The sequence below is a fragment of the Oikopleura dioica genome, chromosome XSR (genome assembly GCF_907165135.1).
Source record: "Oikopleura dioica chromosome XSR, OKI2018_I68_1.0, whole genome shotgun sequence".
Classification (NCBI taxonomy): Eukaryota; Metazoa; Chordata; class Appendicularia; order Copelata; family Oikopleuridae; genus Oikopleura; species Oikopleura dioica.
In genome coordinates, this window is record NC_137294.1 from 6248700 (window position 1) to 6273370 (window position 24671).

Sequence of the window (24671 nt, forward strand, 5' to 3'; positions counted from 1 at the left end):
ACCATGTTTGATAGTCATAAAAACAAAGAATATCGGTCTGGCGCTGGGAATATATTTACAATTGTGGTTACCGGTAGGAAGGCGGAATGTGGGATTTAGGTGAAAGAGGAAACTTGAGTCTGGAATATACTAGATCTCAGGAAGGGGCGAGTTTCATAGCCCAGAAAGAGTTACAAAAATAATAGTAGAGGTAAGAATATACGGTCGGGGTCTTCGATAGGAGACAACACGCAAATAAATTAAATAGCAGGAGAGCTCGTTCTCTTGCAAGCAGGAAGCGAGAAAAAGCGGGTTGGAGGCTAGGGCAACTGTAAAGCGGTTACGATTCAGGAATGAATATCCACACATACACTGAACTAGTAGGTTGCAACCTCAAATGAGTTGTCCGCTGTCTCGTGTACGCGAGGATCTCGACAATGATTAATTCAAAATAGGTTTAAAAAAATCATCAATACAGTCGGCCTAGCCACCAAGCAACTATGAGTTTAAAAGAACCCCCGCGATTCTTGTTAAGTTTAAATAAACAATTAATGAAAACTGGCTTTGTTTTTAGTTAAAATGATAGGATAAAGAGTCGCGGAGATGTTTTCAAACTTAGTAGAATCGTTGTTGTTTGCATGGAGGAATTACTTTGACAGATATATGTATTTTGCCGATCAACGGTTCAAGTAAGTAACTAGCTTACCTCTCTTGTGAAAAGAATGACCATTGAGTTTTGACGTCATAAATTAAGCACTTATTAACAGAGGGAAGTAATGGCGAAAAACGGAACGCATAAGAACTTTGGCGGAATGATTTTTACAATTTCTAGCCAAAAGAGCCAGTTACAATGCTTCAATTTAAGGAGTGACGTCACTCCATAATTTGCAACATTAAATGTTTTTGAGTTAAATGAAGTACATTCCTAGTGATGCACCGCGCAACGTATTTGAAATAGCGGTTAGGGGTGTCCACGGGAAAAATAGCATTTACTCGAAGCAGACCCAAATTGGCAATAGAAAACGGATTCATATAGTAAAAGTTGTTTTTAATTTCGATCTTTGGAGTTTCAGGAGCAAGAATAAAAAGTCAGGAAGAGGATATAACCCAACCGATAGCGGAAAAAATCAGCCGAATGTTTAAAGAAGACCATCACCATTACGTTTTTAAATATATAAATATGCTCATGTGTGTGTTTAGGGAGTGATCTGGCATTCATGATCGTGAAAGTTCTCGCGTAGGTAAAGGGTTTTTAATTCCGATGAATAAAGAGAAATGTGTGCGCATTGCTAAAGTAAAGTTGCTGAGAGACACGAGTTTATCGTTTACAATCAGTTGCAAAAAAGCGTCGAAAACCAGAAGTATTAGGTCATAAAGAAGATTCAGACTATTTTTAATAGCCATGGGTTGAGTGACGTATTGTTAAAACGTTTTTTAACGAGGGCTTTTGGATCAAGCTTGATAAGAAGCAATCAAATGTAGAATTTAAAGTTATAAACACGAGCCGTGGAGTCGAGAGCTCCTCTCCACGAATTTGAGCGTTAACTGAGGTTAGGTCATCATATCACGCTCAATGACGAATGTGAGTCGGTCGCCTAGCTTCTCTAGTCCTAGATGAATCAGATCCAGCTCGTTGATATCGTACACAGCGGTGCCTTCTACTTGTTCGTCCGCGAAGTTACGCGTAAACTCTCCCAGCTGAATAGTTCGCAACCAAAGCCCAACATCTCCCATCGGCGTAATCCATTCTTTATTCCTCCAGCAGTCTTTCGATGACTGGAGCGAGGGACTCAGCGGAAGAGCTTAATTAAACTCGATGGATTAGAACTCATCTCGGTAAACTTACATTTCTGAGTAACATGCATTCTTAATGCACGCCAAAGAGTTTTTCTGGGGCCGAGTCTTTCGGCGAGCGGTCGTATCTGTCGTAAGTTCTCGTTCTCCGCCTCTTGCGTCATTAGACCTGTGCGAATCATGTATTCGTTCAAGTAGTTCAAATGGCGACCGTTAATCTTCTCCCTGCGAAAGTTCTCGATGATCTCGTCGGACATGTGCCACTCCTGGAGTTTTCTGAATAGTTGGTCAGAATATTAGGTTTGATTAAAACAAGTGCTAGGAAACGTTTACTTACGAGCACACTTCCTCTGTTGTTAGATCAGAGTATTGCGTCGGTGAGAGTGAGTTTGCCTGGAAATTCGAGTCGTCCATCACCGAATCAACTGGACTTGATTGGGCTGAGCTGAACCCTCCCGAATTACCCGATATATTTCGATGCAGGCGTCTGTTTGAAATGGACTCCGCAGGTGAACCTTGAGGTGAGTCATATTCTCCACTCCTGTGAGGCCGCCTGTATGGATGATGAGTTCTGTAGCGCGGCTTTCTGTACGGTGATTGCTCAACGTCAGAATATTGTGATGATGCTGAGTTTGATTCCGGCGTTTTAACTAGATCCGGCCATCGTTCACTACTTCTTCGCTCACTACAATGTTTGTTTTTATTTACAATCAAACTATAAGAATTACCGTTCCCCGGAAGCCTCCCGGATCTTCTCGGGGAGTGATTTTGTTAGTTCCTTAAACTTGTTTTCCAACATCTCTACCATCGTTTCTTTGAGTTGTTGATCTCTACTGGCGTCCTGCGCCTGTTGAGATCGCAATTCTTTCAGTTCCATCTGCATTTGATAATTTTGAGCCATTTCTCGATGGCCTTGTTGAATTCCCTGATCTTTTATCATTGGCACAATCATGGCGTTCAAACTAGAATCAATTCGGATAGGTAAAACACTAAAAGACTTACGAGTTCTGCAGATTTCCAAGACCGATCGTATTGGAAATGGACGAGAGTTGAATGAGCTGATTGTTTGTCTGATTTTCTTGCGCGGACAGGTGAGCGCGGGGATTAAGCCTTGGATCATCCAGATGACCCGGATTATTCGTCTGCGGAACTAGCTGGTTCATAGAATTCGTTTCCATTCGCGTTGAATTCGGGTCACTTTTCCTCCTATCGCGAGGATTAGATTGATGACGAGCTTCTTAAAAATTGTTATTAGCGATTGACAAACAGAGGCCAGAATAACCTCGTGAGCTCGAGCGATGCGGCGAGTCGTCATCATAAGAATCAATGCGCCTTCTACCTCGATCATCATCTCTGTCTCTTCTATCCCTGCGAAACGGAGATCGTGATTGCCGAGGGGAGTAGTAGTCGCGATCGTCGCGATCGTACGGCGAGTGGTCTCTTCTGCAGTCAGCTCTACGATCACCATGATGATGTCGGGAGAAATCTAACGCCCTCCTGCTATTCCGACTTGGATAACTTTCATGAGGAGATAAGGAACGATAGTGGTGGTCGTCATTGTTTCGTCTGTAAGGTGAAATAGGCTAAACATCTTTACTTACAATATTGTTAAACAAGCTGAATTACTCTATGATGTTGTGATGCGTGATGCGGACGTCTCTGATGATGATCACGTGATGGAATACGCGAACTGTGCCCGTAAGGAGCTTCTTCAAAGTCCATTGGAGAAAGATGTCCAGTTTGGTAGTTTTGATTGTGATGTTGGTTATGCGCATGCAGGGCGCTGGGCGGTTGGACAACAGGTCCAGAACGAATGATCTGAGATGAGACAGCGGGCTGTGTAATTCGAGGTTGATAGTTTAGGCTTCCCGAAAGCTGGACATTACGAGACGGAATCGTTGTCGTTGAGGCGGCAAGCAGTGGTCCATGCGTTTGGTTTGTTGGTAAAAAGCTTGCGGCAGACGGGATAAACTGTTGATGGGCTGGCTCAACGTAGGTCGTCGGCCCAGGTACATTTACAGGTTGAGAAGAAAGATGTACTGTAGAGGCATGTCCACTTTGAGTTTGGTAGGAGTTGTTATTCATCTGACTGGATTGCTGAGCGTTTGAGTTCGCAGTCATTTGCAGGGGCTGCTGAACGGGTCTTGGCATCGGCTAGAAAGAAAGTTAGAGCTAGCTTTGAAGAGCAACGCGCGTACAGGTGGTTGGACTTGAGAGAGGTTAGATTCCTGATATAGTGGTTCTTGACGTCGAGGTCTTGTATTAGCGGGAAGCACAGTCGGCGTTGCCAGCTGGTCGTTTGTCTCGCGTGACGGTTGGATATGCGAGGGTTGAGCTAAAGCAGCTTGATTTTGTTGTGGTGTTGACGGAAGGTTGCTTGATAGTGTTGGAGCGCGAGAGCCAGTTTGGTTTGGACTATATTGCAAAGTCGATGCTTGGGGGTTGTGTGAGTAAGCAGGATTGGAATGAATGGGGCGTGTTAATGGTAGAGTGCCACTTGCATGAAGGGAAGCACTCGCTGCTGGAGTTGGTAGCGATGTAGCAGGAGTCGTTGGTTGGTGAATAGATGGTGTTGGATTGAATACCCGCACAGGCTCTACCTGGCGATGGTCCGCTCTAGGGCGCGTTGGTTGAAGAACTTGAGCAGGCCTACGTATCGGCTGGCGGTCAACCTCCATTAGCTCTCTACAATAAGAAAATAAACGCGATGTTCTACGCTTAAACACCTACCCAGTGTTGGTGGGATAGCTTGAGCGAGGTGAAGGATTCGGTCTTGGCAACCTGAACTCCGGCTCTCTGTCAGTTTGGTATTCTTCGACTCGTGGGTGCGAAATGGGAGCTCGATGATGTTGTGTCGAGTCCGATAGCCCCGGATCACCGAATTGCCGTCTGACAGACCTGGGTGGTTGAGACGGAGGCGCATAACGCACTTCGCCAGTATGGGGCTCCGTGAGTCCTATACTCGTCACCGGCTAGAGTTACAGTATTTAAAGGACGGTAGAGAGACGAAGCGAGGTAAAGCTAGCTTTTTTCAATTATCCCACACAAGAGAAAATAATCAAGTTTATTTCACGGCGATAAATAAAGAGAGAAACTAATAGCTTTTTATAATTACCACAATTGGAGATCTCGGCGTCATAGGAATATTCGGAATGGGCTCCGTTGGTGAGCGAATCTCTCTCTCAATAGAACCAATTGTTGAGGCAGTCATCGTGGATGCTCTTCCAAAATCAGCTCCGCTCGGCAACTCGCCCGGCCTCGGGTCTACCGGCTGAGGGGGAGGCATAAGCTAGAGTAATCATTCATTATCGCTCCTGCAATTCGCAATAGTTCTCACCCGTCGCTCATCGTTGAGCTCGCTGAGCGGCGTATCACGATGACGATTTCCATGTGAAACATTCCCAAATGCGTCTCGTCTTTGCTCACGTTCTTGAGAACTCTGAATCAAAATCGGTCAATTATCGTCATCAGAGGCAAGAGAAACAATAGAAAGAAATATAGATTTAGAAATTACCGATTCAAGATTAGATTGGCGTGCTATCGGCACAACTACGACCATAGAATTTGTGTTCTCGCTGTGGTGCTGGTAGGTGACCGGAACGAAGGCCGAAGGCTGATGGGGAGGACCAGGAGTGTCTGCCCCAGGCTCTTGGGAAAAGGGAACTGTTACAAGCTTGAAATATAGTGAATGAGATTACCTGTAAAACTCGATTCAGAATCTATGTGTCTATAGACAAATCGATTCGGAACTCCAATTTCTTCTTCATAGTGATCGGTTGTCTGCCGTGCCATCCATAAATTTTACCTATCCGTCTGATTAGACTAGACGCGACAAGCCTAAACGAACCTGATTTTTTGTATCTTCATAACGATAGGTATTGTCAATACTGCAGCCGAAAACGATTCAAGGCTCTATATTTAAATAGATTCTAAATAAATCACATTAAAATAAGAAGCAAGCAGTAATTCTTATAATTGAAAAACGGCCCGTGAAAATATCCCTGAGAGAGTAATAATAACCTGCGAAATTGGAATCAATTGAAAAAGCTTATTTTCAACACTTTTCTTGCATATTTACGACAACTAATGTTTCTTTATTCATCGAGAAATGTGCCGCGTAAAAAAGATCAATTTCAAATGCAAAAGATGTTCTCTCGCTTGGCACTCGTGGGTAGTAGTAAGCCATAGGTGAAGAATTCTCTTTCCGAATTTTATTTGCCCCGCGGTGCTATAACGAGCAGCCTCTAATTATGCTCTCTGGCCATCATCGGGCAGTTTATCCAACTATCTGACGCAGAATACGCATTTTTAGTGCATGCAAGGCGGCCGAAAATAATATTTCAAAGCCCCTCATTAATTACCAATTCATAAACTAATTAAACGTCATTAGTTAATTAACTAAATCGGTCCAAAAACAGCGCTAGAATGCAGGTAACGCAATTAAACCTGCATCTACTGACTAAAAACTGAAAGATTTTGGAAATGAAAGCGATCTTTAGATGGAGAAGCCGAGCGGCGAAAAAGCGACAAGGCGTAGTGGTACCTTTCGTTCGGACAATCATTAGGGATCGGGCTAAGCGGCTGTTTCTTCGGAACGGGAGAGCTCTCAAGTTCTTAGAAGGTTGAATTCTCTCGAGAATGTGAAATTTGGGTGGCAAGTGATTGAGTTTTATAACACAAGATGTGCAGAGCGAGTTTCGCACACGACGGGGAGGTAGCACCAGGTGTGAGTTGAGCGTTCATGGCATCTGGCCTTGGGCAGTGATTGCCGCCTACACCACCAATGCAGAATAGGCACCACCACAACAGGATATTACATTAGCATTCGGATAATCCACCCATTACCCTAACACTTTTCTTTGGCAAAAAAGCCAATCCCCATCAAGCCGCTTTCAAAGAGAACTACTCTCCCATTGCTATCATTTATCGTTCCATAAGACCAGGCGCAATTCAATGAAACTCGTGATAAGCAACTCATCAACCTGATACACACCAAATACTGTACTTAATTCTTATAAAGTAAAGCGTTTGAAAACGCTCGTGACTATTGATTCCAATTAAGTGCAATTATTAGGCTCTTCTAGCCGATAATTTAAAGGTTGAAAGAAGTCCAGAACAACGAGCAAATATTGAATGAAGCTTCGGCAACATTTATTTCAAGATTTGATTAAATTTGTAAAATTTGAGAAGAATCCAAAACAAGAGTTAGTTTTTGTTTATCTGAAATAAGAATTCACCAGCTCAAATAGAAATGCATATAAATATAAAGCAGAGTTGTAGAATTAAAATGATGAAAATTGGAACATAAGTTGGTCTGGGGTAGGGCGTTATATAAAACAAAACGGAAAAGATCCAGAATAAGAGTGAATCAATAATATGTACAGGTCGTTATGATGGAGAGATCTTAAACGTCAGCAAACTGAATATTTCTTTGATGGAAGCATAAAATTAAGAAAAAAGATGAAAAACTTAATACAAAAAATAGAGGCGTGACCGTTAGATCATGTTGGCAGAGTGTATTTTGACGATTTCAATTTATCAGATGGTCAATAGAGAAAAGGATAAATGAGTACAGGAAAACTTAAAAGAAAATTTCTGAAAACTTAAAAATCATGAAGAGAAGACTTCAAAAAATGAAGTTGGAAACTAAAAAGAATTGGTAGAATGCGATCCGTGCCTCTGATGCGTTTTAATTTTCGCAGATGTCGAAGCAGAACCTTCACGATGCAAGGGGAATTAACAGATTGAAATCGAACGTAGAAATCAAGGAGGATAATGCGTTCTTTGTGCAACGAAAACATTTTTAAGATCACTGCAAATTTAACAATCGACTGAGCTTCGTTTCTTTTTTTTCAGGTGAACGCATATTGATTTATTTTAGAATATAGAAATAAGTGAAATACTCAGCATAAATCGTCGTTGTTTTCTATACTCCAGTATCAAATTAAAAATCAATCAATTGCAGAGGGCTACTTTTTTTATGATTTCGATGGGTTGTGAATAACAAATGACAGTTCTGCCTTGACAGACCCAGCAGGTACGTGAAGAAAACCGAATCTTTACGGAGCACTTAGTGGTAAGAAATTCATGAAAATTGCCGAAGCTGGCAGAATTAGTCGACACTGAACTTCACTTTTTTATCAAACAAAAAATTCATCAGTAAGGCGCGAAAGGACACGGTTAATTTTCTGTTACTGCTGCTGGCTACCGGCGGGCTTATGACAGTACATCTCTTTAAGATTCTTCAATTCGTCTATTAGGCCTTTATTTTGTGCTTCGAGGACTTGGACTCTATTTTCGAGACACTTAATATATTCCTTCTTCTTTCGACGACATTCTCTGGCAGCTTCGCGATTTTTCTGTAACCTTATCTCTCTTCGTTTCGTGGCTTCTATCACCATTCCTTCGGGACCGTTACTAAATGAAAAGTTAAAGCTCTAAGTCGATTTTGAGCTAATTCATACCCCGGAAGAACTGTTGAGGACAAACCATTATCGTTAGGATCGAAGTTTATGGATGCATCGGCAACTGCCGGATGCGGTTCCAGTTTCGTAAAGTTGTTATAATCTGATAATGGAACCATCGGATTAGTTGTTTGATAAGGCGTCATTTGAGACTGGAGTTGATGCACGGGAACGGCTAAAAATACAGGTTCACAAGTGATAAGGAACACCGGCAGTGCTTTATCGAAGTTCAGTCGCAATAGTAGAATGACGCAAATTTACATCTTTGGGACAACGTTTCCGAAATCATCATAGTGTCTTTGAGACAGCTATGGAAATGTAGAATTTATTAATAATTTAATTCATAAAATCGGTGCTGTGACACTGACCTAAGATCGGTTGGGAAACAACGGGAAGACCAAGAGGAGGCGCCTCCGGCGCCGTCGGAATGGGAACGATGTCTGTCATAACGTCTTCTGTGTCGGAACTATCGGAGTCTGTAGGATGTTTAGGAGGCCGCGGTTCTTAATTCCACTTCTTTAATTTGCTGAACTGAGGGTCTAATTTTACACGCCATTTCACCACAATAAAAAGAGAATATTGCCAGAAAATGAAACAAAGGAGACTTGAAAGCCCCTTCTGAACGTACAAATATCGCTCTTTCCAATATATGTTTACTATAGCGCGACATTTGAAGGTTCAAATTGAATCCTCTTCTAGCAAATAGATAAACTGAGAGCACCGGAATTTCGAAAATCACCAAAGTGGTCACCATTTTTTTATTGACAGACCTTTGGCGAGAACTGTTTTCTGCTTTTGATTGCTAACCCGACCATCGCTTGGAATGACGGTTAACTTACCTTTCTTTATCTTTTCAAGTTGATAGTTGTGGGGCGTCCTAGGGTGGGGCTCTTTGAATCCATCCGTGTCTGTTTGAATGCCATCGTTCGAGTCTTTGACTTCTTTGTAGATTTTTTGATAGCTAAAAATACCTTTTCAACCATCGGTCTATATTTAAGCTCCATCGTCATGTCGCTGGACAGTCGGTGTCAACTTTAAAACCCTCGGTATTCGACGTGGCAAAAAATGATTCACGGAAGACTAATGTCGATTTAAACCTTTTGAACTAGTATGCAGTATTAACTCGATAAATACGAAAAAGGCAATGTGAAAGTGAGAATCTGGAATTCGTACTTATTTAAAAGTACTAAACTCAAAAGGTCACAGAGACAACAAGAGCCCATGACCTTTGTTGTGACTACTTCTCGAAAGCTTCACAGAGCAATGAATTACCGTGCACACCTTCTTTTGTCTCACTCTTTGTAAAATATTCTGATTGAATAGTTTACTCAGAAATATGTTCTATGAATTGGAGGGTAATTAATAATGCATTCGAAGCGAGTGAGTTCAGGTAAAAAGAAAAGTGCTCATAAAAACGGGGCGCTTGAATAATAAAAAAAATGCTAGGGAACAAACAATAGCGGACGTCATGGATTACCTGGCTCGCCGGCGAAGCTCTTCATGATGCTGGTTTTTGAGGCGATCAATGTCGCGATTGGAGTTGGAGGAGCCGCCCGGAAATCGGGGTACGTTCGGTCTCGATTCAAAATGGGAATGGTAGTTGGTTCCTGCCGGCGCGCCCAAGTGCTGAGAGCTATCTGAGGTCATCATACGCGGCTTGAGCCCGTTGCGTGTCTCGCAAAAAAAAAGGAATAAGACGTGAAAGTGACGCTGCGCTATGACAAATGTATATGTTGGCTGATTATGGCGTGGCTAGCTCACTTATTTCTCTTTCTCTCGTTCGCGTGTGTGTATCTATCGAGCGCGCCCGTGTGTCGTCAGTAGTGACTTCACGTTAGCCTGGCTGGGGCGAGCTCGTGGGAGCTCTTGCAGGCGCTACACTTACGAAAATATGCTAGCTCACAGAGCGCTACAGCTCACAAAAGAAGCAGTCAATTTCCAGTTCCTTCTCTCTCCCTCGCGAAACACAAACACACATACATTAACTGTAAAAAGAATCCGCACAAGAATAATTTCGACTTTCGCGGGCGACCGTTTTTCAGTTGCGAGAGAAATTGATCATCAATGTCGTATTTAATTAATGGCTCATAAAAAATTAGATCTCTAGGAGTCGTATCACTCAACACTTTCGGCCGGGGAAAATTAGATTTTAAATTCCGAATCGATGGCTGACTTCGTAGAGGTGGATGGTATCTGTTTTTAATAGCGGGATTGCTGGCACTGTCGGGGCTTGAATGGTTAGGTCTTTGTAGCTGAATCTCCTCAGACTGACTCATATTTGGAGACTGATTATTTACAGAGGCCTCTTTGTAGTCCGTGGATTGAGCTTGACTTTCGATTACATGACTTTTCGGAGTTAAATCATCAGCCTTAGATGCAGACGAGGTAGGTGGTGACTAATAACAGGCTGCAGAAGATGTTTTACGTTATTATAAACTCGTAGACTTTTACGCCACTAATTCCTGACTTTTATTAGTGCTTACAATAATCTAAACTTATTTTACTCCATCGAATTTTACTTCTATCGATTTGTTTCTTTTTAAAACATTGACAGACGAAGATAAAGATTTCATGCAGCCGTAACAGGTAGAAGTTAAGAGTCTGGACATTACCATCTCCTTTAGGTACTGCTACCTAAAACATTTTTTTCTTAATGGGATTTAATATTTAATCCTGCTGCAGAAGTGAGCAGGATTGCTATTAAATGAGATATGGCGAGGTTGATTTTAGGAGTAAAATTACACAAATGGGGCAAATCACCCGTAAAATTGCCCTGATAAAGAAGTCTTTATCAGTCGCACCGATTACACTTACTGATCGCCAGTTATGATTCATACCTGATATATAACCTTGAAATCAGTTTGAGTTAACATTGATCAGCATGCAAGTGTGTTAAAATAAACAACGATTATGATAGTTAATCACAATTGTAAAACGAAGTGGCCCGCGGAGCAGTTGCTTATTTACCTGGCCGTTTCTGTCTGGCTCGGGAAGTTGCACGTGAATGGCACCGTCTGACTGCAGGTATGGCCGGCTTGTAGGAAGAATGACTGTATTTTGCCTAAAATGTCAGACAACTACCGTTTCTGCACTGATCAAGTCATAACTAAATTCGAGTTGCTTACCCATTATTAATATTATTTTCCATTCTTAGAACATGCTACAGCTGAATCCCTCCTGCCACCGCAACGCCTGGTATGTTTCCTTGTTGATTTCACTCAATTAAACACCTAAATATGGATGCATGAGTGTAATGAGATTGTAGGATGTCGATGAAGAGTTCAGCTTGTATTTTGAAGATAAGTAAGACTGCATCAAAATGCTTTGATGCTAGAAATTTCGTTCAATTTATTATCATCTACAGTAGAAGAGAAATATTGACTTCGTAGGCCCGTTATCGAATGAGACAACCATATTGGAAACTTTGTGTGTTGAGGTTTATCAAAATAAGACGGCGCTAATGATGATATCATACGTAGTCACAGAAGCCTGAAAATAGCGAGAGAATATGCAAGTTAACCCTCATAAAATCGATAAATCAATCATAAGTTATGATGGGGGACGGGCGGCTACGTTACAAATTTGTAACGCCGTTACAATTTTGTAACGCCGTTACAAAAACTCAGATTTTTTTCGCAATAAAAATTACTTTTCATCCCGTAATTCTTTTTATTGTGGACATAATAAGCAATAAGGTAAACCAAAAAGTAGTTTCCTTCAATTCAAGCGCGAAGCGCACACTCGTTCAATGATTTTGATTTTTAATTTTTGTAACGCCGTTACAATTTTGACTACTTGTAACGTAGCCGCCCTACACCCGTTATGATTCATAACGTTAATTATTTAAGATTGGATATAAAATTGTCCAAAAATCGTCAAAACTGTAAGGCGACGAGAAAAAAAAATAGAGCGGAACCATGGAACAGACAGGAGCAAGAGAAGAAATTCGGGTGCTTCATTCTTTCCGTGGCGTTATTAGGGGCTGTCCTTCGAATAGAAAAAAAAATGTTTATTTTTACAAGGCGTTATCTTTGTTTCGTAAAACATGCACGAAAAGAATGAAGAAATGACTGCTGCAAGGAGTGTGCTGCTAACGAAAAAGTGAGCAATAGACGAAGTTAGAAGAGGAGGCAATAGAAAAATAATGAAGGGCAAGTTTATGAGCGTGGACTTATACAGTAGTAAGCTGTAGTTTGTGCGGTCCTTTACAAAAGTGCATTTGCAGAAAAGAAGAGAGCTTTCTTCTAAGGAAGGTTTCTGCTACTGAGCGATGCGCTTGAAAGAACGGTGGATAGTCTGTACAGTATACATGAGGTTAAAGGCTCGTTTCTTTGGATATTTGATGCTTAAAAATTTGTTACTGTAACAGGCAAATAAAAAGGCCCTACCTGAAGATGGGAGTTTTGCGTTCTTTTCGATTCCGATTCTAGCCAAGACATTTGAGCGCCAATGCCCTACGTATAAAAGTTTTTTTAATGATTAAAGTCTAATTTATAATTACCTTCTGAATAACCTTTCTCTTTGAGCTTCGATTATAAGCCGTCGCTTCTGGGAGCGCAGCAGAGATCGGCTCGATCAGTTTGGGCACATTGCTGAGATCTATGTTGTTGTTGGAACTGTTGTTCGGATTAGAAGTAGACTGCTCATTAAGCCGAGTTCCGGAATGAAAGTCCGTTTCGCTCGGGAGTCCATTTCCACCATTTCCCCGTTTTATATGGTCTTCCAAGTGTGCCATAACCTGAGATAATGGTTGTAAAGTGAACTTTCTGGTTGTCAACTGACCTTCAAGGCGTAGGATTGATTGGGAGGGAAACCTGGAGGATTAGGAAATGATTGAATCATATCTGGATTTATATTCGGATATGTATAGCTGAAGCTGATAAAAGAGTTAATCTTACAAAGCAAATGGAAGTTTCTTTACCTGGACATATAATCGACCCACTGGAATCTATTCTTTTCGTTGTGCTCTCTTCGTTTTTTATCGACGTAACAAATAAACATGGAAGCAGGAACCTGCAAAATTACAAAATGAGAATCGGCCTGAAATGAGAATTGTTTACCCAAAGCATAAAGCTGAAAATCATTATCGCTCCAGTTATATTGTTCTTGACAAGATCCTTGAACTTCTCAGGCTGAAAGTACTCCAGGATATTGCTGAGACTTGGCGTGTCTCCGATATTGACAATGCAACGAGTGACGTTTATATTTTCGTTGGGGTCAACCCTTTGCTGGCAGAGACCAACATGACAAACAGAGTTGTTTTTCATGATGACAGGGTTCTCCAGCAGCGTCTTCAGATCTGGGTCGATTTTTTCAAGTCTACTTGCCCAGATATGAACAGGTTGACACCTTCAAATCAATAGCTTAAAGTCGCCATCCTTTAACTCTCTTACGTTTGATTCTTGTCCTCGCAGCAACGATGACACATTTCTATGTAATCGTCTTTCTTGTCGCAGTAGCATATCTCCATATCGAGCTGCTGACAGATATCTTGACAGTCACTCCTGCCTGTAGCAGGATTAATTTTACATTGTGATTGAAGGCCATCAGCATCAGTACATTGCGTTCCGTCGTCTTTAGGCCGCGAAACTGGACAAATAGCACCTAAAAAGTCAGTTTGGATTTCTTGAGATTTCTAGGGCACTTACTATCTCCGCTACAGACGGATTTTTCCATGCACTGGTTCGACTCGCGACAAACGTGCCCCTCGTTCTGGAAGCGACAGTTTTGGCAGCATGCCTGTTCGTTGGGGTTCTTCCCATCACACTGCGCTGGCAGTCCATTAGTGACATTTTTGTTGAGCCGACAGTCGCTGGTGCAACAAAACGAGGATCCACCAATATTAAATCCCGAGTCACATTCCTCTCCGTCCTCGACTTTGTAATTGCCACAAGATTGGTTCTTTGTTTCGCTGAAGCCGATGCTGACACATTTTGACAATTGACCGGCCACTTGACTTTTTGAACATATGGAAAACTTATTATTGTTGGGTTTGTCTCCTGTCACTGCGTTTCGAAACATCACATAGTAGCCGTCTTGAGATGATTTTGGCAGACATTCTAAGAAGCATTTGAAATTCGCGAAAAGTAAAAATTCCACTTACCGTCGTCTTCTGTTGCAATACGTAAGCTTTGAGCATTATCATCATGATAAGCTCCCCAGTTGTGGCCGAGTTCATGAGTTGTGACAAGCTGAGCTTCATCTGTGAGGATTTTCGATCCCCAGTTCAATGTAGAAGTAAGAGCTGTATTTAAATGTGCTCCACTTGAGTCTGTATCCTAGAAAAGATTGAAAGGAAAAATATAACTAGCGCAGCGCATACCGTGTTGGCACATATTCCCATCGCTGCGTTATTCCCATTAGCTTGTCGGCCAATATGCGCTAATCCAAGGATTCCTTCTGGAAAATCTGTGTGCGTAAAAAGATGCGCAAGACACATTTTTTGAATTTCGCCCGTTTCCAGTTGTTCCTCGACAACTACTTTCTTCGCAAACTCCTTCAGGTATCGACAGACTGGAGCAGTACTAAATTTGAATGAGCGAGTGCATCTGGCAGGGAATTACCTTTGACTAGACTCGCAATCTTGGGAAGTCTTATCATCCATGATCTCAGTTGCATTGAGAAAGGGTCCATTGTTCGGATCCGACCAGACTTCAATCTGCGCGATTGTAAACCCGAAACCTTTCGCTTCTATTGTATTGCCATTTGAATCTTTTAGATCTTGCCGTTCGAGCCAGTCCGTATGCCGGAAGATGTTGTCAGCCGTCGTTATCACAGAGATCATATATCCGATTGTTTTGTCGGCATCGCCCTGGCCGATCTCAGAGTTAAAGCGCTCGTCCGCTACGAGCTTAATTTTGCAGTCTCGTAGCTTGAAGTTGGGCCCTCCAAGGCCTCGTAGAAGTCTCTGCTCATCCTCGTCGGTCTCACGTCTTTCTCTTTCGTTGCTACTTTTCGGTTCTTTTCCTTGATGCATTTCAAGTCCAAGAGGCGGTGCGCAGGTGCCACGGGCGCGTTTCTTTGCAAAGCTCTGTCTGTATAGCAGTAGATCATCGTCGTCATCTGCATCCTTCAGTCTACCCAAATGTGGCTCGCCGATGAAGCTTCCTTCTTCATGATTATCGCTGATTTTCAAGTACCTCAGCTTATCAAAAGTGTTGAAATGAAGTTCAGCTGTTCCGAGATCCTGGTCGCGCTCGTTTTTCAGTTTCCCTTTGAAAACAAGCGGAATAGCATTTGGCGTAGCATACTTCGGGAGGGCATTAGGCTCGACTATCGACGGTTGCAACACTGCTTCAACGGTAAAATTCGCAAGTGGAGTCTCGGCATCGAAGCCGACTATTCTGTTCGTAAAATCATCAGCGGCATCATCAGCAGCGCGCTTCCGTCTCCGAGAGTACAGAAGAACATTCTTTTGGCTCAATCGTGCAAACTCGCATGAAACTCGCAGCTCAGCTAGAAGAAAAGCGAGACAGAGCCACATGCCGCTCAGCCTTTTACCGAAACCTCCTTGTATTGTACATGGTCTAAACGAACACATTAAAGCAAGATTGAAGAATGCAAGTCGCTTATAGTTTTAGGTATCTGAATAGAAGAGAGTGCAGTTCAGGCAAATTGATTTTTTCGGTGGACGGGCACGCACTGGAGTTTCGGGGCAAATTATGCTCACAGATTAAGCATCAATCGATTAAATATTCTTTAAATTGGAATGTTTGATGCTATTGCTGAATGATTGATTGGAAAGAAAAGTAGAACAGAAGCGAAAGAAAGAGAAACGACCAAAGACTCCTAATAACCAGGTCCGCTCAAAGAAAGACCCAAGAATCTCTTCTTAGTGAAACACATCCACCACTTGTCTGGCTTACCATCATCCTAGAAAAATGATTCAAAGACTGTATCAACTCTTACGAATGTACCTTCAAAGCATGATCGATCATTCTTCTCGACGTTTCCAGTCGGACTTGCTTAAGATACTCACGCAGCTTATTCGCCTCGCTGGGATTAGGCTGGTGGATGTAAGAATTCAAAGGAAATCGCGAGTCACCCGGCAGCGGATGCTCCTAACAATTATTCATTTCGCCTGATCAATGATCGTCCTTTTTTACCTGAACCGATCGAGCGTAAAGCTCCTTCCATGCCTGGTCTTTTGATGTGCACTTCTGAAGAGTTTTCAAGCATTCTGGAGCTCGAATTAGCAAAAGAAAGGAGTGAGTTCTATCGTACCTTGAATCCACAAGGTGACGTAAATCAGCAAACGATCGGCATCGCTCTCAGGCTTGAATGATTTAAAGAATACGTTCGCCTTGAAGAAGCGGATCGCTTCGTCTTTGAAGAATGTTAACTCTCACTATTTCAATATGGGCATACCAATGATGTCTTCCGAGTTTGGATCAGCTCTAGGGCCCGGTCCTTTCTGCTCACCGCGAAGAGCAAGAAGGCCGATGTTGCCCAGCGACATTTGCGCTACTTGCGAGGAGTGATAAGCAGGCATGCTTTGTTAACTCTGAACAACACAAATGAAGATGCGCGCCTTAGAAGTAAGAAAACATTGTTTCATAGTGAACTTAAAAACATCATCAGAAGTTCTGGAGACACAAACGTAAGAAAAGATAGCTATTGAAGCGCTTATAATTTTATAGACATTTCTGAAGCAAAAAAAAATATTTACAAGAGGGCAAGTGGAACTGTATTGAAGATAAAGCTTTACTTTCGAAGTGAGTTTGTGAACACAAATAAAGCGTGAACATGAAAATTTTTAGCAAATGAGTTTGAACGTAAAAATGCGCATATTTTTGATATTATCTGTAAAAAAATCTTGAAGGTCTAGTAAGGATAAATAGCAAAAAGAAAAGAAAAATAATAAAATGGAGTATTGGTAATTTTCAAGCATGAGATATTTTTAATACCTGCAGTTGAGACATTGAGAAGAATAGAAGCAGTTTGTCTTTTGACAAAGTTATGTAGAGTAGCTCATAACTTCTGTTTCTGTTGGCCACAAAAAATAGAAAAGACAAATTCCTCGAATAAAAAGACTACGTGCCTCCATTTATGATGCAAGAAGAAAATTCTCGAAGAGATCATTTCCCTCATCGAGCCATTCTCCAATCGAGCGACGGACGACCATAGTTGAAGAGTTACTACGCTGCGGGGAGTAAACCTTTTTAGACTCAAATAATGGGGTTGCTTCCTGTTTCATGAATGAGAGGAGAGAGTAAGCATGGGTCTAAGAGACCCTTTTTTTATCCAGCAATTATCAATTTACATAAACTTGACACAATTTTTCTGACTAAAGAGATTTTGAGTTGTCGGGTTTGAACACTTTTAAAATTGAGGGATTCATATTATTATACATTGGGCCGGTTTCTTTGAAGCGAACTTTTAATCCAAGATATTCGATATACACACATCTTGTGATATAAAATAGAAAAGAGAAATAGGGCCAATTGAATAGTTGTTGAATGAAAGAGGTCATTGTATACAGTAGGCGGTAACAGATATGTATATAAATATATAATATATATTAAAATGTGCTTCGAATAATTTCACAGGAGGCAAAAGCTTTTCACTTCTTGCGTACCTAAAATATGGGCATTAGATTATTTTTGAATGCCATTAAAGGTCGTTTACCTAATTGCATATTAAATGAAAACCAAAAAGGGATTCTTCAAATTTAGCATTCCACTGGAAAGACACCTGAAAGTTTTTCGAAATCGACATAAATAAGATAAACGCGTACTCAAAATTGATTGTACTGCGAAGACACTGCGGGGCGGAAATTAGCGAGGCGATGAGCAAACGTAAACTGCTGAAATTGGCCGGATAAGTTCGCCGCGTGAACAGGAGGCTGGGGTTGAGTCACCCCACTGTGACTGTGTTGATTTTGGTACTGCTCCTTCAGCTTGGACAGCTCTTCGATTAATGATTTGTTTTGTGCTTCTAGGATTTGAACTCGATTTTCCAGACACTATCAAACTCTCTCAAACCGAGTCAAAAGCTTAAATCTAACCTTAATGTATTCTTTCTTTTTTCTTCTGCATTCGCGTGCAGCAACTCTATTTTTGTGCTGAAACATTGTTTTATATAAAAGTAGCATTTGTGAGGTCTTACAAGTCTATTAGCTCTTTTCTTTGCGACTTCATCTGCTAAATCTCCAGGATTGATTGTTTCGGGCCCAAAGTCTGCGTTGAGATTATTGTCAATGTGGCCAATAGAGCCTGACGATCCTTGCGGGGAGTTGGACATTTGATCGCCGTACGAGACGCATGAGTCGTGCTGTTGAAAGTATGGCTCTGGATATTCGAGTTTCGGTGCTTTGCCTAGGGACATCTAAAATAAATAGAGTAATTAGACCAGCGTTATTTCCATCAGAAGTTAAAGATGTTGAGAATAAAGGCAATTTGGCAGGGCTCTTCAAGTTATGCGGCAAAATTGTTTCATCATTTGAAGATTTTTTTCTCAGTGGTCAACAATCTTCCCAGTCATCTCGTCTTTTGTCGTCCAAAAGTTAGACGCTAAATTTCCGGGTGGATCTTGCCAGCCTTTCTGATCGACTTCTGAAAGTAAAATAAATCATTGACGCTTTGAACATCAATCGCTGTTTACCGTCTAGAATGGAAGAAAGGCGCGCTGCAGGACCTCCAGTTGCGGTTGGAATGTAGTGATTGTAGATAAACGCAAGGAGTTGAGCTGAAAACTTTCTTGAAAGAGAGATAATAGGTAGGAGAGTTCTTACAGAAAGCATTGTTATAATATGCGGAAAGACGCTTTCCACTGTATCTAAGAATTTCGTAGACTACATGAGGGCCGAGTTCGTTACCAGTAGGCACTGAATCAGCTCAAGTTTTTTTGGAATAAAATGTGATCTCACGTAAAAGAATTGAAGCTAGAATTTTCCACAGATTCTCAATACCAAAGGGATGATAATCTTTTCCTGGGGCACAATCTGATGATGCCATGCAAGTGATTAGGCGAGCGTACCCCACCTTAATTGTAATTCATTAATAATGATTGAGGTATTTTTTTAAATCTACGCTTCTTACGTATGATCTCATCCTTGTTTCATCAATATCGACAGGCTGAGGATCTCTTGGTAGAAGAATCGGACAAGCTAAATAGAGATGCGCCATAAAGAGCTGTCCGAAGTTGGAGTCGTGATCCCACAAGGCAATAACGGCGGCTGCTGCAGCACAGGCTGCCTTTTCGTTTGACGAGAGCTGCTCTTCGGCGAGGCGGACCATTCGCTGCGAAGCGCAGAGGATAGAAAACGCCGCGGTCTCGGGATGATTCGGGAGCTCTTTTCCATCGAGCAAGGCTCCGATTTTCTTGATTTGAATTTTCAAGTCCTCGCCGCTTCGTTGCGTTAACGCGCCGATGGGAACAGCGATCATTCGTTTGATTTTCATGGCGATTTGCTACGGAAATCAGCGACAGTCAATTGATACTACGCTTACTTTGTCTGAATCGGTCTTCGGCTGGATCAAAGAGCGACACGAATCTTCCCACAATTTAATCTGCTCCTCGATTTGACTCCTTGACAGAAATCCTTCAAGGCGTCTGTCAAGTTCTACTGGCGTTTTCTCTTTTCTTTCCGTTTGCGTGGGATCGGCTCGGGCGACTTCTTGGTTCTGCTGCTGCGCCTCTGGTTTTTGAGCATCCAGCTTTGCGCGTAGTTCAGCCTCCTCGCGTTGCCTCTTCTCCGCTGCTTGCTCTACTATCTTTTGCTTTTAGCAGTTTAAGAAAACAATTTCTGTTCTCGGGGAGAAAGATTACGTTGTCATTACCACTTGAAATATTAATTTCCTACATTAAAAGTAGAGAAATCTTGATCTCGACCTAATTAATATTAAACCGAGACCTGTTGCAATCGCTGTTCATTTATCCGTTGTTCCTCCGCCGCTTTTCTTTGTTGCTCTGCTTCTATCCTATTTGTCATTGTATTCGGAATTGGATATATCTAACATACTCTTTCTTATAGTTCTGTTCCGCTTGACGGAGTTTATTCTCCCTCGCGGCTTCCTCAGTGGCGATTCCTTTTTGGTACTCGGCAGAGAACTCATTTACCCGAGCTGGTAGACGCTTGTTGTACACGTTATCCAGCTCTTGTAACGTGTTCGAGTTCTTGAATGATGACTTGGAGAGGACATCTGCTTCAACAGCGTTCAAAGAAAACGAATTTTCGTTACTAAACGAACGCATTTATTTTGACGCTTGTCTTCTTAGACTTCCTTCCAAAAGAATTCGTTCCATGTTATGGGAATCAAAAATTATCTTTACTTCAGGTTTACGGTAACGAATTCATCATAAACATAAATATCGCGATGAAGATAAAAAATTTAAGAGCCAACCTTTTTCGCCAGATTTTACGTAGGGCTGCGCTGGCCTGGCGAACTTGATTTTCCGGCGATGCTAAGATAGACCCGTACCGTCCATTTACGCTCTTTCCACTTTCTCCTGATCCGAGGTAAGCGCATTGTTTAAACAAAATGTCAATTGCTAAAAATTTCGATGCGCACCTTAAACCTGTGTTTAGCTGTTGGTGAGCGGTGTCAGCCTCTCTTGAAGAAATTCTTTTCAGTTTCTCGCGTTTGACTGAATAAACCCATATTTTTATCAAACTGAGCGCATTAACGCCATTATGCTAGGTATATATACGGCGCGGGCAAAATGAAAGAGACGAAAATGTGTTTGTGAATTGTTCTTTGCGTGATAAGAGGCTTCTCATCGGGAAAAAGCTTCACAGGATTCAGATTCCCGTTGTCGGGGGCAAAAATTCGCCGCTCGTTCATTCCCCGCCCATTCATGCCAGATAAACAGATAGTCAGGCAACTACTCACTCTTTTCGGTGTGCAGGGCTTCATCTTCAGCCATTTCAAGCAGAATCGGAATGTCCCTGTAGGTATGTCTGTGTGGCTGCCCATTTTGCCACATGAATTACAGTCTCTTCCCTCTCTCTCTGTTTTGTTCACTGTATTAGATCTCTAAAGTAGGAGCTCGTCAGTGGAAGGCAATCATATAACGAAGCAGTTCCAAATCGGCTATTGTTGTTTTGACAAAGGCTATACGAAACATATTCCTAATGAGGGATTAACCAGACGCCTAGTTAATGCCCCTTTTGGAATGGATTCAGGTGACAATGTTACATCTTCTGGCTCTGTAGAATTACAATTAAGAATAGCTCGTTCGAGCTTCGCGGATAGTAATTGTCTGCCCTATTGGCCTGAGGAGCAGCATAAAATCAATAAAACGAAACGATCAAGATTTTGAGTAGTTTTATTTACATGCAGGTTTTGTCGACAAAAAAAGGATTAACTTTCTCGTATGAGTACAAAAGAAATTAATCAGCCGTTAACTTGCAGTTGAAAAAAAAGTCGCAGACAAGGATGAGTTAGCTTCACGGAAATTATATCTTATTATTTAGTCAATCGCGTTAAGAAAACGCTTTGGCTCTTAATTTAAGTCTTCTAAGATTGGAAAGCATTTCAAACTATCCGTCATTTTTTTAATTGTTAAATTTCACATTTTTGCCTAAGTGGATATTTTTCAAGTAACTCAACAAAGCATTGACATTTCTCAAGGTTCAAAAATTCGAGATTTTTCTTTTTAAAACGTTATTATTTGTAGAAGTAAGGTTTCGGTGAAAAATTCTTATCTTCGACTTGACTAAAAAGCGAAAAAGGAAATTAGATCATAAATTAAATCGCGACGAGTTCAGGTAAGAATCGCTTTTTGAAGAAAAACGAACTCAAGTGAGAGGTGTTGCCGAAGAAAAGAGACGTCAGTTTTTTTGTTTTATACAAAATATTAACGGAATAAAGACATCTCGATAGCACGTAAACGGATGAGACGACGTAAACATTGGTATTTCAGAAAGGAAACTAAAGCAACAGAAGAGAGCTGTCCGCAGCAAAAATTGAATGTCATTCCGTTTGACATTGATTTTTAGAAAAAAATGTATCCTTGTAGACAGCGCCTCAATAAACTCTATTAATAAATCGATTGCTAAGTGCCCGTACTGAAATAACAGTGATAGAAAATCTAATGAAATTTAATGATATTGGCTGGCTGAAAAAGGAGGATGAAGGAGATTGAACGAACAGATCCGAGCAATTTCAACGTTCATTAAAACTTGATTAACGAGGCTACCGAGAGGGAGAGTTACAAGTATTGAAAAAAAATAATTTTAAGCGCTTGAGCAATAATTTTTTCGTTTATTTGGGATGATTATTATTCATGGAACTTTTTTTCTATTTTCATAATCTTGACACGCACAGTAGACACTACAATAATTAAACATTTTGCTTGAGCAATGAGCTGATCTCCACTGGGTCGCCATCTTCTGTAGGGCCGCTGCGGCTTCGTTCTCCTCGCTCACCGCGTTTCTTTTCTTTGGGAATCAAGGCGGCGATAATAATTGCGAGAATCACTGAAAGCATTCATAATTGCCGAGCTAGAATACCTGGTTACCTGAGCAGCCTCCGAAGAGGAATGGAGGGCCTGGCATTATACTGTCATAAGGCAGATCTCCTACAGAGCTGATATCGCTTGAGTTTGGCTCTGGCGCAACGGGAACTTTTTCGACATCGTCGAGAACGCCGTCCACTCCAAACAACGTAAAAATAATTCCAAAGATAGCAGGGCCCAACCCAGTGCACAGTCCGCGCACTCCGGTGACCATCCCTTGTACGACTCCCTAAAACAGAATCATCAACAAATCGACAGTATCGACACCATAATGGGTGATTTCGCTTAATTAGTCTCCCACAAAATAGATCACAATTGACTCAGTGAATGACGATCACATCTTTCCCTTAGCTGTGTTTGAAAGATGTTTGGTAGCATCGAAGTAATGAAACTAACCCCAGCTCACTGACACTACCGAAAATAGCACTTTTTATCAGTGGGGCCCATTGAATGGGTGTCCCAGTTCACAGACTAATAAAAACGACTCCGTTTGATGCTTAAATTCACAATTTTCATAACTAAATCATGAGATGTGGTCAACTCTGATTACCTGTTTGTCATCGTCAGCATTGGACGAAACGAGAGAGGTAATCGCGGGAAAGGTGATGGTAGAAATGGCGTAGAAAGCTCCAGCGGTCCACATAACCATGTCCGACTTGCCGAAAGCAAAGAGGAACAGGTTCATGGTTTGGAAGGCTAGTCCAATCATGATTGAAGTTAGCTTTGTCGTCGTCTGCTGTAGCGTTGTGAGGAGCACAGTTTGCGAGAGAATACTCATCACCCCGCAAATAGCAATAAATAAAGAGACTTTCTCCTCCGTGAAGCCAATGATTTGTTTCAAGTAGAGGAAAAGGCAGGAGACCTGTCCGGCATCGGGGATGTAAGTCAAGAAAACGCACAAGCAAAGAATCATGTTGGTCGAGTCGGAAATAGCCTGACGAAGGGAGCTCAGTGGATCAACGCGGTCCCAACTAAAGAAAGACAAGAGTTTAGTCTATCAAGCTTTTAAGTTGCTTACGTTATGGGCTGATTCCATCCCGCCGGGCGCACAATCTCTGGCAGTGATTCCGGCACAGCGAGCAGAATGAAGATAACATCCATGAGAGCGATGCCACTGGCCATGGCGACGACCACTTCTTGTCCGTACGTTTCTTTGATCTTCGTTCCGACCATAGGAGAAATAACGAGAGAAGCAGCAAATGTGGCAGAGACGAGGCCATATGCAGAGCTTCGATCTTCTTCGTCGGTGATGTCGGCGACGTACGCGAAGACGATTGAAAATGTACACGCGAAAACGCCCGAAATGGAGAGAAGTGCGAAGAACCACCAGGGAGATATTGACATCAAAGGAATGGGGATACATGTACAGACGACAGTGAGAACTAGAAACATACGCCTTCCCCACACATCACTAGAAGAATCCAGATGAAAGAGAACGGTCGTTAACAGTAGATACCTTAGCGCGCCGAGAAGAGGAGCGGATAAGAAAGATAGCAGACCTTTGATACCTTGCACCAGACCATTTATCAAAAATGTATGCGGACCAAATGTGGTTCTAAAATGCGATATTTTTTCTGAGAAGTCAACCCATCGTAAGCTTACTTTAAGACCTCTAAAAGAGGGAATGTGAGCAAGCCCCAAGCGAAGAACTCGAGGAAGATAACGACAACTGCGTGATAAACAGCTGGCTTGGCTGTTGACCTAAATATTCCAGACACGCGCTCAGAGCGGCGATCTTCGGATCTAGAATCCGACTTCCTACGTCGGTACGATTTGCGTTTTACTAAAAAGTCGAATGAAATAGTAGATTATGATGGAAACATACCTGTCATTTGAGTTTCGACTTCACATTCCTCAAGCATTTCATGAGTATTTTCTTTGTCGACAGAAATCATTGATCAAACATAATGGAGTAAATGGAGGTTAATTACAAAACCCAACTCATTTTGAAGTCTGAAAATTTGTTCGTGAAAG

At 41.8% G+C, this 24671-nt stretch overlaps 6 protein-coding genes across 11 annotated transcripts; all 6 read right to left on the reverse strand.

Moving 5' to 3' along the window:
* Positions 1 to 32: 32 nt before the first annotated feature.
* On the reverse strand, positions 33 to 5694 carry LOC145708028 (uncharacterized). Its single transcript, XM_081785636.1, has 14 exons — positions 5621 to 5694; positions 5472 to 5578; positions 5288 to 5421; positions 5111 to 5212; positions 4889 to 5062; positions 4504 to 4745; positions 3972 to 4458; positions 3400 to 3927; positions 3056 to 3356; positions 2776 to 3010; positions 2502 to 2735; positions 2111 to 2458; positions 1826 to 2049; positions 33 to 1781 (listed from the first exon to the last, which is right to left on the reverse strand). Exons 2-14 carry the CDS (start codon positions 5563 to 5565, stop codon positions 1531 to 1533), a joined length of 3354 nt encoding a protein of 1117 aa, XP_081641762.1. The 5' UTR covers positions 5566 to 5578; positions 5621 to 5694; the 3' UTR covers positions 33 to 1530.
* A 1213-nt stretch (positions 5695 to 6907) lies between these two features.
* LOC145708032 (uncharacterized) lies at positions 6908 to 11481 on the reverse strand. Of its 5 annotated transcripts, none has more exons than XM_081785643.1 (10): positions 11363 to 11481; positions 11205 to 11287; positions 11075 to 11086; positions 10820 to 10871; positions 10400 to 10632; positions 9715 to 9806; positions 9008 to 9198; positions 8606 to 8740; positions 8238 to 8412; positions 6908 to 8190 (listed from the first exon to the last, which is right to left on the reverse strand). In XM_081785643.1, exons 1-10 carry the CDS (start codon positions 11364 to 11366, stop codon positions 7965 to 7967), a joined length of 1203 nt encoding a protein of 400 aa, XP_081641769.1. In that variant the 5' UTR covers positions 11367 to 11481; the 3' UTR covers positions 6908 to 7964. The 5 variants fall into 5 exon arrangements, with proteins under 5 accessions (XP_081641769.1, XP_081641767.1, XP_081641771.1 ...); XM_081785641.1 differs by having other exon boundaries at positions 11205 to 11298; positions 11363 to 11479; XM_081785645.1 differs by having other exon boundaries at positions 9077 to 9198; positions 11205 to 11298; positions 11363 to 11478.
* A 36-nt stretch (positions 11482 to 11517) lies between these two features.
* Positions 11518 to 15759, reverse strand: LOC145708029 (ADAM 17-like protease). The gene is made up of 11 exons (XM_081785637.1): positions 14801 to 15759; positions 14560 to 14761; positions 14341 to 14515; positions 13886 to 14296; positions 13631 to 13841; positions 13298 to 13586; positions 13159 to 13250; positions 13020 to 13113; positions 12739 to 12975; positions 12626 to 12691; positions 11518 to 12582 (listed from the first exon to the last, which is right to left on the reverse strand). Exons 1-11 carry the CDS (start codon positions 15718 to 15720, stop codon positions 12553 to 12555), a joined length of 2727 nt encoding a protein of 908 aa, XP_081641763.1. The 5' UTR covers positions 15721 to 15759; the 3' UTR covers positions 11518 to 12552.
* A 28-nt stretch (positions 15760 to 15787) lies between these two features.
* On the reverse strand, positions 15788 to 17930 carry LOC145708036 (actin-related protein 2/3 complex subunit 3-B-like). Its single transcript, XM_081785648.1, has 6 exons — positions 17865 to 17930; positions 16605 to 17814; positions 16461 to 16562; positions 16343 to 16416; positions 16154 to 16297; positions 15788 to 16109 (listed from the first exon to the last, which is right to left on the reverse strand). The coding sequence occupies exons 2-6, from the start codon at positions 16726 to 16728 to the stop codon at positions 16026 to 16028; spliced, it is 528 nt and encodes a 175-aa protein (XP_081641774.1). The 5' UTR covers positions 16729 to 17814; positions 17865 to 17930; the 3' UTR covers positions 15788 to 16025.
* Positions 17931 to 18598: 668 nt separating this feature from the next.
* LOC145706470 (uncharacterized) lies at positions 18599 to 21234 on the reverse strand. Of its 2 annotated transcripts, none has more exons than XM_081783880.1 (11): positions 21071 to 21234; positions 20757 to 20825; positions 20582 to 20684; positions 20200 to 20418; positions 20092 to 20158; positions 19688 to 19957; positions 19277 to 19648; positions 19105 to 19219; positions 18970 to 19062; positions 18840 to 18923; positions 18599 to 18790 (listed from the first exon to the last, which is right to left on the reverse strand). In XM_081783880.1, the coding sequence occupies exons 1-11, from the start codon at positions 21162 to 21164 to the stop codon at positions 18693 to 18695; spliced, it is 1584 nt and encodes a 527-aa protein (XP_081640006.1). In that variant the 5' UTR covers positions 21165 to 21234; the 3' UTR covers positions 18599 to 18692. The 2 variants fall into 2 exon arrangements, with proteins under 2 accessions (XP_081640006.1, XP_081640005.1); XM_081783879.1 differs by having other exon boundaries at positions 20582 to 20687.
* A 254-nt stretch (positions 21235 to 21488) lies between these two features.
* On the reverse strand, positions 21489 to 24656 carry LOC145706472 (solute carrier family 71 member 1-like). The gene is made up of 7 exons (XM_081783881.1): positions 24523 to 24656; positions 24300 to 24480; positions 24154 to 24252; positions 23716 to 24108; positions 23248 to 23668; positions 22701 to 22926; positions 21489 to 22659 (listed from the first exon to the last, which is right to left on the reverse strand). Exons 1-7 carry the CDS (start codon positions 24590 to 24592, stop codon positions 22523 to 22525), a joined length of 1527 nt encoding a protein of 508 aa, XP_081640007.1. The 5' UTR covers positions 24593 to 24656; the 3' UTR covers positions 21489 to 22522.
* Positions 24657 to 24671: the final 15 nt, after the last annotated feature.